Here is a 12326-nt window from a genome sequence, read left to right on the forward strand (position 1 = left end):
AAAACTTAAAAAATACTTAGATTTTTTAATAAGTTTTTAAAGCTTTTTAAATAGTAATAATTTTAATTTAGTTTAGGTTTATAAATAGTTTTTTAGTAAATAAAATAAACTTAAAAAGTTTTACTTTTTTAATATAAAAGTTATATTTAAAAAGTTTAATATAAAGCTTTATTTTTTATAATTACTTTAGTATTTATTTAATATAAGTAATATATTTTTCCTTAGTTTAAAAGTAAATAAGGATATTATTAAAGTATATTATATAAATAATATTAAGTAATTTATATAATACTTAGTAAATATAATATTAAAAAATAATAAAAGTATTAGTAAACTTTATTAATATTATTAAAAATTTAAAATAATTATAATAAGTATAAAATATAGTTTTTTATTTTTTTTTAATATAAATATAATAATAAATATTTTAAATATTAATTTTAATAAAATATTTTATATTATTAATATAATTAAAAATTTTAAATATAAAGGGAAAAAAGTAATAATTTTTTTTTATTATTTTATTAAATCCTTAGTAGTTAATATATAAATATAATTTCTTATTCTTTTTTAAAATAAAAAAAATTAAAGCTTTTATAAGGCTTTTAAATAATTAAATTTAGTTATTATTAAGGTTATTTTAAATATATTTATATAGTTTTTTTAATTTTTTTAAAGAAAAAGGGTAAATAATTTTATAAAAGGGTTTTATATTTAATATTAAGTTAATAATATAATTAATTTTATAATAAAGTAGTAAAATATTAAAATTAATATTATTAAAAATATTAATATATTTTTAAAGTTTTAGTAAAAAATTAATTATTTTTTTTAAAAATAATTTTTTATTTTTATTTAAAAATAATAACTTATTAAGTAAAATAATAATTAAAAAAATCTATACTTTTTATTTATAAATATAATAAAATTAAAAAATATTAATTAACTTAATAATATTTACTAAGTAAAAAAATTATTACTTTTTTATAAAGTAAATAAATATCCTTAGGTTTTTAATAATTAATATTTCTAAAAAAATTAAAGTTTTATAAAAGTAAAAGTTATAATTAATTCCTAAGTAAATTTAAGTAAATTAATATATTATTTTTTAAAAATTAATTATTATAATTAAAATTTCTTAAGTATAATAATAAAAAATAGTAATATTATTAATATTAATAATATTAAAGTAAAAAAAAAAAAATACTTTTTAAAAACCTTATTGTGACAAGCTGAGCTCCTATAGTGTTAGTATAAGAGGGATTCCTAAGGGATAAACCTTATGCTAGGTTTATATTAGCGGATAAGCTAGGCTAGACTATGGGTAATTAACAAAAATAAAAGGGTTTATTTACATAACTAGTAAATAATACTATTTAAAGTATAATTAAGCGTTATTCTATATTTATAACTAGCTATTTAAACTATTCTAAATAAGCATTGTAAAATAAATATATAGTATAAAGCTTACTTAAGCTTACTTAGTATAGAGTAAGCTAGTTTCCTAATTAGGAAGTGTCTTACTCTAGCTTACCTATTATTACGTAAGCTATATTATAATTAGTCCTTCAGCCTATTATAATTCCGTAGTGCCTACCCTATAGGCCTGCTGTTATAACTATAAATATATTAGTTTATAACACAGTACTCCCCTCCCGTTAGTCTTATCCTTAAGGCCTAAGCTACTACCTATATAAGTATTACAGCCCTCTTATTACTTTAGGTAAGTACTTTTCTTCCTTTAATCCCTATTATATTTAACTATGTAAAAAAGCCTAAATTTAAGTCTATAGAGAAATATTATTCTTGCGCAGCTTTTATTTATTCTTTTAGGTTTAAAGTATTACCTTATTTTTATTATCTAGGCAAGCGACCTTATCTAGCTGTGGAGGGTGGCAACTTATGCGTGTATTATTACTATCTAGGTCATTTATATAATAGCTTTTTTATTCCTATATCTTTATATAAGTATAGTTCCTACTTCCTTAGCCTTATTATACTAATATTCTTAGTTAACTATATTATAAAGAAGCTTAAGCGCCTAAAGTATTAGGAGGAGCTTACTAAAGAGGTATTAATTACTTAATAGAAATATTATAAGGAACTTCTGGCTTAGTAGAAGGCTAAGTATAATAAGGCCTTAGCTTATTTTATAAGATTGCGGAAGCTTTATTATTTACTTTGCGCCCGTGGGGTAAAGATAATAAATTATAAGTTAAATACTAAGGAAATAAAGGAGTTAGATTATTATAAGGAGGAGGAACGCTAAGTAGAACTAGCTTAGGTATAATATAAAGAGGCGCAGCTTCTTTATAATATATAGTTTATAAGTAGGGTTAGCTAGTCTTCTTCTAGTGTTGATTTAGGGTTTTTAAATCCTGATCTTCTTGCCTTAGTGGGAGGTGGTTTTTTATTATCTTCCTAGGTTTCGCAGGGTGTTCTGGTTCTTTTTGTATTTATTTTTATTATACTTATAGCTGTTTGCGGAGTTTGTTTTAAAAGGTTTTTAAAGTAATACTAGCATATTTAAAATTACTTTCCAATTCCCAGCTATCTATATCCTTATTATATCCTTTCTATTCCACTAAGTATTAAAGTTCTTTAGTTATTTTATCTATTTTTAGTAATATTATTTTATTAACCTTATATTTAAGTTCTTTACCTTAAATAATAATTTTATCTTTAATAAGTTCTCCTGTGTCTTTATCTATTAGTGCTTTTTCTAGTAGTAAAATATAAAAAATCAGGTATATTAGTTTCCCTTATTTATTTAGTTATTTCAGAAGGTTTAGTTTATAATTAACTTCGCTAATTTTCTTTAGAATTTTATAAAGCCTAACTTTTTTATAGTCTAGCTTATTACTTAGCCTATTTATCTTAATATTAGCTTATTTTTCTCCTTAAGTATATTAAAATAAGTAAACTATATCTTCCTCCTAAAGGGTTAGTTCTCTAAGCTTTTTTTTATCTATATACTTCTTTATATATTCTTACATAAGTTTAAGTTATATACGTAATTCTTAGTGCAGCTCTTTAAGCTTATTTACTTTAAGTATAGCTTTCTATATATCTTCTCCTTCTCGCAGTATTTTATATACTTATAGGTAGTATCCCTTATTAATATAAAATAGTAAAAGTTTTATTAATTCTAAAACTAAATTATTATAGAAGAATTCTACATTTAGTAAGTACTTAACCTAGTTATTTTAGTTAAAGTTAATATAACTTCGTAAGTATACTTTAATAATTTAGTTAGCGCGTTTTATTTATTTATCTATTTAAGGGTAATAAGCAGTACTAGCTTTATAATTTATACCTATTCTTACTATAATACTTTACTAGTATTTAAATATAAATATTAATCCTTTATTAGAAATAATTTCCATAGGTAATTTATATTTTAAGGCTATATACTTTTATATAGTATAGCTTAATTCTTCTACTATACTTCCTTCTTTATATAAAATAAAAATATCTTATTTCATTAACCTATTAATAATAACAAAGATATTATTATATACTATATTTATTATAGGCTCTTTTAATAATAGCAGTTTAATAATATAATTAAATAAGATAGAGCTCTAAGGGTGCTCTAGTATTAGTAATAGTTATAGTTTACTATAAGGTTTTTGTTAGCTAGACTTTATTTTTGCGTATAAGATATATAATTAAATAATTCCTTTAATAACTTTCTTTATACTTATAAAGGTATAGTATTACTATACTTATTATAGTATCTTAGTAACTCCCTTATATTTATATAGCGGATATTTATAAACTATTTTAGTTACTTTTTTCTATAGTAATTCTAATACTTAAATTTTTTTATTCTAATATAAGATTCCTTCTATAAGGGTTATATCTTTAGGGAATTAGTCTAATATCTAGTTACTAACTTTATCTTTAATTTTATTAAGGATAGGGTTTCTGTTTTTAATAGTAAAGAGGGTGTTAATAATTACTAATTTATAGTGCCCTTTGGCTATTTTTTAAAATATTAGTAAGGTGAGTTTTAGTATTAGTTTAAAGTAGTCTTCTCTACAGCTAAGAGCGTCTACGTAACTATTCTCTAATCCTTTACAAAGTATAATTTTAAAATTATACTTAATTATAAACCTAAAATACTTTTCTTACTATATAGAGATATTTATTTCTTTTATAGTAAGACTTATAAGATTTTTATAATTTAAATATATAGTAATCTTATATTTATTACTTAATAAGTATAATCTTTATTCTTTAAATACTTTAAAGATAGCTATAAGTTCTTAGTTATATATAGAGTATTATAATTCTAAACTATAGAGTTTCTTAAAGAAGAAGGCTACTGGATATAATATTCCTTTATTATCTTATTAATTAAGAACTCCTCTAATTATATAATTTAAGGCATCTGTTTTAATAATAATAGGCCTCTTAGGGTTATATATTTATAATACTAGTACGCTAGTAATAGCTTTTTAAAGCGCCTTAAAGGCTTCTAGGGCCTTCCTTATATATTCAATTAGTTAATTCTTCTTTTTGTTATTTAGATCTTTTTTAGTAAGATCTATAAGTAATATAGTAATTTTATTATAGTTCTAAATAAATCGCTAATAGTAATTAGCTAGTCTAAAGAAACTTTATACTTCCTTAACTATTTCAGGGACTTTTTATTCTATAATAGCTACTACCTTAACAGGGTTTATTTTAATCTATCCTAAGGAAATAATATATCTTAGGAAGTTAATTTCCTATATATAAAATTAATACTTCTCTGGTTTTATTAGTAAGTTTACTACTTATAGGGTTTCTAAGACTTAATATATATATTATTTATACTCTTCTAAGGTATTAGAGTAGATTAATATATTATCTAAGTATATAATAACAAACCTGTTAATATATCCCTTAAGGACCTTATTAATTATTCTTTAGAATATAGCTAGCGCGTTAATAAGTCTAAAAGGCATAACTAAATATTTAAATAATCTGTAGTATATTTTAAACGCTGTTTTTTATTTATCTCCTTCCTTAATTTAAATAAGGTTATAGGCTTTTTTTAAGTTAAAAGCTGTAAACTATTTTATAGTGGCTAACCTATCTTAGATTTCTAAAATCAGTAGTAGCAGTATTTAATCCTTAATAGTAATCTTATTAAGTTATTAGTAGTTAATAACTAATTATAACTTCCTATTTTTCTTTAGTATAAATATTATAGGATATTTTATTAATAAGTTAAAAACTTAAATATATTCTTTTTCTAACTGTTTATTTAACTATTTCCTTAGGGTCTTAAGCTCCTTTTTATTAAGGTTATAGATCTTATAGGTCCTAGGTTATTTTTTATTTACTAACTTAATAAAGTAATCCTATTATAAGTATAATAGTAACCTAGTGTTTAATATTACCTTATATAGTTTCTTATACTTCCTATATTAGTAAGGTATCTTAGCGAGAATATTTTCAAATTCTCCTAATTCCTCTTTTTCTTATGCCTTACTTAATATATTATTAAGTACTATTAGCTTATCCTTAAATTATATTATAATTTTATTAATGCAGATATATTCTACTTTCTTATGTTATTTATTATATTATAATAGTACTAGTAATTTATTTTCCTTAAACTTAACTATTTTTATTTTTTTTATAATTAGCGTAGAGAATTCCGGTTTTTTTAGCAGCGCGGCTTTGCCCTTTTACTTTCTCTAGTATAGTTAATATTTAGGTATATCCTTAATATCCTAATAGACCTTATTAGTCTTCTATTGGATAATAGGGTTATTATTAAGTAACTAGGGGTAGCCTATAAGGATATTATCCTTTAGTATATTTAAAACACTAAATTAAATATAGTAGGTGTTTCTGTTAATAATTAGTGGGAGATAATTAGTTTTATATATAATAAGTCCTTTTTCTAGCTCTTTTTCTATAATACTTATAATTTATAATACTTATTCCTTTTTTTAAATAGGGATTTATAGTTTCTTAATTAGTTAAAGTAAGATCAAGTTATAATCTAATCTGCTATTAATATAGGTAGTAACAGTGTGATTTCTAAGTTACGCATTAATTTTAAGTTTCCTTATTTTAGTTATCCTAACTATATTAACTTATATTTTTTCTAAAGTATGGTTTTCTTTTATAATATTATATATAAGTATATTAGCGTAAATAATATTAAGGTTACTAATTCTTTATTATTATACTTGTTATTATTGAAGCTTTTAGCATTATTAGTATTTATTAATGTTGATTTTATTAATATAATATTTATAGAAGTATATAATATTCTTTTAGTAAGCGTAGCCCTTAGCGTGGGTTTTAAAGTTAAATCTATTATAGTATAACTAGCAATAGAGTTATTAATAATTCTCTTTTACTAGTTAATGCTTCTTATAATCTTTATTATAATATTATAAGAAGTTAGACTTAGAATATTCCTTCCTTTAGTTATGCTATTCTTTAACCTTATAGTTAAGATAGTTATAGTATTATTAATTAGTGTAATTTTCTAGGTTAGATTCTATATAATTATTATTATATAAGTTATTTTATTAAATTTAGAAGTGCTAATTATAAAGCTTAGTTTCCTAGTATTTAGTATACAGTAACTTATTATATTATTCTATAGCTAATTATTTATAGTTTTCCGTAAATAAGGTATTATACATAAGTTATATTTCTTCCTATTTAAGGAATTAGTCTTTAGTTATAGTAGAGTAGTAGGGATTTATACTAACGCGCTTTACTATCCTATTATTATTTAGTGCTTACTATAAAGTAATTCTGTGCTATTTAAGTATTTATTAGAATTTACTTAGTTCTTATTCTTAAGTTTCTTCTAATCTATAGTTAGAGGGTTTTTATCCACAGGGGTAGTTAGGTCCCTGGGGTTTTTGTAATCCATAGTTTACATATAGTTCTGAGATATTAAAGTTAGTGTAACCTTTTTCTTATTTAAACTTTTTTCTTTATTTATAGATAAAGGTATTTACTTATTCCTTTTCTTCTCTTATAGGTGGAATATTAAGGGCTTAGTTAATTACTTATTAATTAACTTCCTTAGAAGTTATAGTATTAATTGCGATATATCTTAGCTACTTTTTCTTAAGTGCCTTTAGGAACTATCCTAATCCTTCTTTCTTACTTTTATATATAAGATATTAATTATTATAGTAAGCAGTCTAACTAAGTAAGTTATAAAGCACTATTTCAATAGTATTAACTTAGACCTTATTAAATTTCTTATTATTATTAGATTTCTTTAGGGTATTAGGTTTCTTATACTTTTTCTAGCAGTCCTTTTCCTTATAGCCTATCTTACTATAGTAATTATATTTGCCTGTAAATTTGCGGGTATTAATAATATCCAGGTCTATAGGTCCCGGTTTTTCATTATTATATAAAGCTATATTACGCTTTCTACCTTAGTTAGTATACTGCTAGGAGTTTTATTTAGGTTATTAAAAGTTTTTACGTTTTTCTTTTTTCTTTTCTTACTCCCTTTCCTAAAGTTAGTTATTAATACTAATTACTATTTAAGTATAGTTAATAAAGCTAATAATCTTTTTATTAACTTTATATAGTTTATTTTTAATTAAGGGTTTAAGACTTATATAGTACGCCTCCTTTTTACTATCCTTAGTCTAGTTAACTTTAGTAAGGAGTTATATAAATATAATTGTATACTTAAAGTATTATCCTTTCTGTTTTATAAAACAGAGCTCTTGTTCTACTTCCTATTCCTTATTTAAAGTTCTAAATAATTTCTTAAGTTAATTACGGAAGTCTTAGTGGAATTTAAAGACTTCTTAGGTTTAATCCTTCTATTTAATTAAATTGTTTTTCTTAAAGTCCTGTATAATAGGTCTTAACTATTTTCCAGCTGCTCCAGTAAGGTAGGTAATTGTAAAAATTATTTTATTTTTATTATACTCTAGGGTGTTTAGAAAATATCTAAAGTAAATATTAAGTTTAGTAAAAAACCTTTTTATATCTTTAGGTTCCCTATTGTATAGGTTAGGACGCTTAGGTTAAAGGATCTTGCCTTTTTCTTTTTTCTTAGTCTTAAGTATAGTAATTTTATTCTTAAGAGCTAGAATTTTAGCTTACTATTACTCTTAGGTAAGCTGTGGTTAAGGCTAAGGGTCTTCGCTAGCTATTTTAACTTCGGGTACTTCTTTAAATTCTATATTACTGTCTTTGTAACTTAAGGTAACACTTTCTTAATCTATTCTAACGTCTAGGACTTAGAATTTAACTATTTAATATTTTTATAATAATATTACCCGTGGTCTAAGGTAACCTCTGAATAAGAGTTATAAATATGTAATAAGCTAAGCTCCTATAGTATTAGTATAAGAGGGATTCCTAAAGGATAAACCTTATGCTAGGTTTATATTAGCGGATAAGCTAGGCTAGACTATAGGTAATTAACAAGGATAAAAGGGTTTATTTACACAACTAGTAGATAATATTATTCAGAGTATAATCAAGCGTTATTCTATATTTATAACTAGCTATTTAAACTATTCTAAATAAGCGTTATAAAATAAATATATAATATAAAGCTTACTTAAGCTTACTTAGTATAAAGTAAGCTGGTTTCTTAATTAGGAAGTGTCTTACTTTAGCTTACCTATTATTACGTAAGCTATACTATAATTAGTCCTTCGGCCTATTATAGTTCTGTAGTGCTTACCCTGTAGGCCTGCTGTTGCGACTATAAATGTATTGGTTTGTAATACTTATTATTATATAAAAACTTTATTAATAATATTTACTTTAATATATAAGTTAAGGTTTACTTTAGTATTAAGGGTTTTTTTTTTATAAATTATAATAATAATTTATAATTATTTAAAAACCTAAAATAAAAATATAACTTTAATTATAATAAAAATATTTACTATAATTAATATTTTTTTCTTAAGCTTTAGTTTAGGTATTTATTAACTTAATAATTAATACTTTAGTAAATAAAATATTATAACTTTTATTAATTAATTTAGCTTAAAAGGGTAAATATAATAAAAATATTATTAAAGTTTACTTACTTATTAAAAAGATTTTAATATTAAAATTAATTTTTAAACTTAAGTTAAAAATAGTATTTTTTTTTATAAATAAATTACTAATTTTAATTAAAAAAAGTAATTATTCTTAAGTTTTTTTTTTAAAGCTTAATATTATAAATTTTCTTAATAATAAATAGTAAAGGTAATTATTTTTTTTTATATTTTAAAGATTTTATTACTTTACTACTTAATTTTATTCTTAAGTATAAGAAAAAGCTTTTTATAATAAAAAAAAGCCTTTTATTTTTTAAAAATATAAAAAAAGTATTTTTTTAATAAATTTAAGTAAATATAAAACTTTTAAAAAAATTAATATTTTTATTACTAAGTTACTTTAAATATACTTAAAATTATTAAGTTTTAGTAAATAGTTTTTTTAAAAAAAAAATTACTTTATTTTTTAAAGTATTTTTAATTATTACTATATTATTATTACTAATTTTTATTTTATTTATTAAAGTATTATTCTTAAATTATATAAGTATTATTATTTATATTATTTAAGCCTAATAAAATTTTAATTATATTTTTTTAAAACTTTATTTATTAAATATTTTTAATATAAACTTTTCTTTAATTATTAAAAAAAAAGTTATTTTTATATTACTTATATTACCTTAGTAAGTTAATTAATTTTATATTTTTAAGAATTATTATTATTAATTATTATTATTACTTTTATAATTTTTATAATATTTTAAACTATATAATTATTACTTTTACTATAATTATATTTTTTTAAAAATATATAAAATTAAGTTTTTTTACTAAAAAAAAGTTTTATATAAGTATAACTTTAGTAATAAAATTAATAATAATATATTTTTTTTATAATATTAATTTAGTAATACTTAAATAAGTAATTATTATTATTATTACTTAAGTAATTTTTAAAAAAGTTTAAGAATTATTATAAAATATAAAATAAATTAGGTAAATAGTAATAAAAGTAAGTATTTTAATTTTATAAAACTTAAACTTAATTTTTTTTATAAAGGATTAGTAGTAAAATATATAAGAAAAAGGTAGTAAGCCCTAGGGGTTATATAAGGGATAGTATAGTATTATAATATTATTATAAAATAAAATATTATATAAATTATAATTATAATATATTAATAATATATTAGTAAATAATTTTAAAAAAGAAATATTATATTATTAAATTACTTTATTTATAAAGTATAAAGTTTTAAATTTAGCTTTATATAATAGTAAATTTAGTATTTTTTAAATTAATTATAAAAACTAAGTATTTAATTAAAAAAATATATAATTAAATAATTTATTAGTAATATATTAATAAAGGATTACTTACCCTAAAGCTTTTTATTTTTATATAATTTAATTAAGTTTTTTTTAAGTTATACTTTAATTAATTTAATATTTCTCTAATACTTTAGTATATTAATAATTTTTAAATAAAAAATAAAAAAATTAATATATTTAAATACTATTATAGTTATATTTTATAAATATAATAAATATTAATTTTAAAAAAATAAATATTAAATAAATAAAAAGGTAAATTTACTTTTTAAAGTATTAAATTTATAATATATTAGTAATATATTAATAATAAGTTAATATATATTTATAAAATCCTATAGTTTTTTTATTTTTTTTATATAAAGGTTATTTATTTATATAATATAACTAACTCCTTTAGTAAATAATTTTAGCTAATATAAAATTATAATTATATAATAAAGTATTTTAATAAAAATAATACTTTTATATATAGTAATATAATATATTTATTTTAATAAAAAAAATAAAATAGGTTGTTTAAATATAATTATATTATTAATATTTTAAAAAATAATAAATTAATAATAAATTAATAATAAGTTAATAATAAATTATTTTAACCTTTAGCTTTTTATTAATTAATATAAGAATTTAAGTATTATTAAATTTAAAATTATTATTTTTAATATCTTAGTTATTAATAAACCTTTATAAAGCTAAAAAAATATAATTCTTTAATATTTAAATTAATATAATTATAAAAAAAGCTATTTTTAATATAATACTAAATATATTAATAATAATATATTAATATATTAATAATTAATAATATTTATTATAAAAATTAAGTATTTAAGTTAATTAAGTTTTAAAGTTTTATTATATATTTTATTAAATAAAAGCCTTACTTATTTTTAACCTTACCTAACTAAAGCCTTACTTTTACTATTATTTATAGCTAATAAATATACTTAAAGCTTATATTAAATAAGCTACCCTGCTTTTTTAAAAAAAGTAGAGCTTATATTAGGTCAGGTCGCGTAGGTTATATTAGTTAAGGTATATCCTCATAGCCCAGCCAGCCTAACGTGATCCATTCTCCTTTAAATAACAGAAGAGAAAACCATTATTGCACCAAATAGGCTACAGAATTAAATCCAAGTTTTATTATTCATTTACTTACTGCTATTGAAATTACACCTCTACCAACAATGTCAGGCGCCGAGCTAATTGGGATCATCTCAGGTATCATCGCCATAGTGGACGCCTCGCTCAAGATTTACGAGGCGGCCGCGGATGCCTCGGGCCTGCCGCGAGCATTTCGCAATGTAATTGCACGACTCCCCGTCATTCAAGACACGCTAGAAGCAGCGAAAGATGCTTTAGAGGAAGAAGAGGAAGAGGGGAAACACGAATTATCGAGAGTTAAATTCCGCGAGGCATTGGCCAAGATTCTGGAGAGCTGTTATGACAAGGCGACCGCCCTCAACAAGACTCTAAAGGCTGTAATGCCTACACAAGGCGCGTCCAAAGCGAAGCGATACGTCAAAGCAATCAAGATGATTCCCGCTGCCGACAAAATCGAGAGCCTGATGAATGGTATCCTACACGACTTGCATGTGCTGGCAGCGAACCACTCGGTAAAATCAGCCACACGGTCGCAGATCAAAGATCTTATGGACATAACAAAGAAGGATGACAAACGAGAGTGTGTACGCATCGGACACCGCGCGACTATATCATTATACAATGCCGGCAAGGGCTCGCAGTATATCTATGAGGGACAAGGAAATCAGAATGTGTCGATGGGAGGAATACAATTTAATGGGTCATCAACGGCGCCACTATATATAGGCATGATTAGGTGACGTGCAGAGAGTTTCCTATTACAAACGTTGGTTGTATCACGTGTATATAGAGAAGTTAAAGTTAACAGGCATCACGATCGTCTCAAGATTGGTATCCACATCAACTATAAGGAAATCTCTCTACTACTACTTAGCATGCAGA

General features: G+C 21.3%; 1 protein-coding gene across 1 annotated transcript; it reads left to right on the forward strand.

Annotated features, from left to right (window-relative positions):
• Positions 1–11527: 11527 nt before the first annotated feature.
• On the forward strand, positions 11528–12184 carry Triagg1_811 (uncharacterized protein; the record flags this gene model as incomplete). The annotated part of the gene is made up of 1 exon (XM_062895152.1): positions 11528–12184. The coding sequence occupies one exon, from the start codon at positions 11528–11530 to the stop codon at positions 12182–12184; it is 657 nt and encodes a 218-aa protein (XP_062760035.1).
• Between the last annotated feature and the right edge of the window lie 142 nt (positions 12185–12326).

The sequence above is a fragment of the Trichoderma aggressivum genome, assembly GCF_033847375.1.
Source record: "Trichoderma aggressivum f. europaeum strain CBS 100526 chromosome Unknown scaffold_002, whole genome shotgun sequence".
NCBI classification, from domain to species: domain Eukaryota; kingdom Fungi; phylum Ascomycota; class Sordariomycetes; order Hypocreales; family Hypocreaceae; genus Trichoderma; species Trichoderma aggressivum.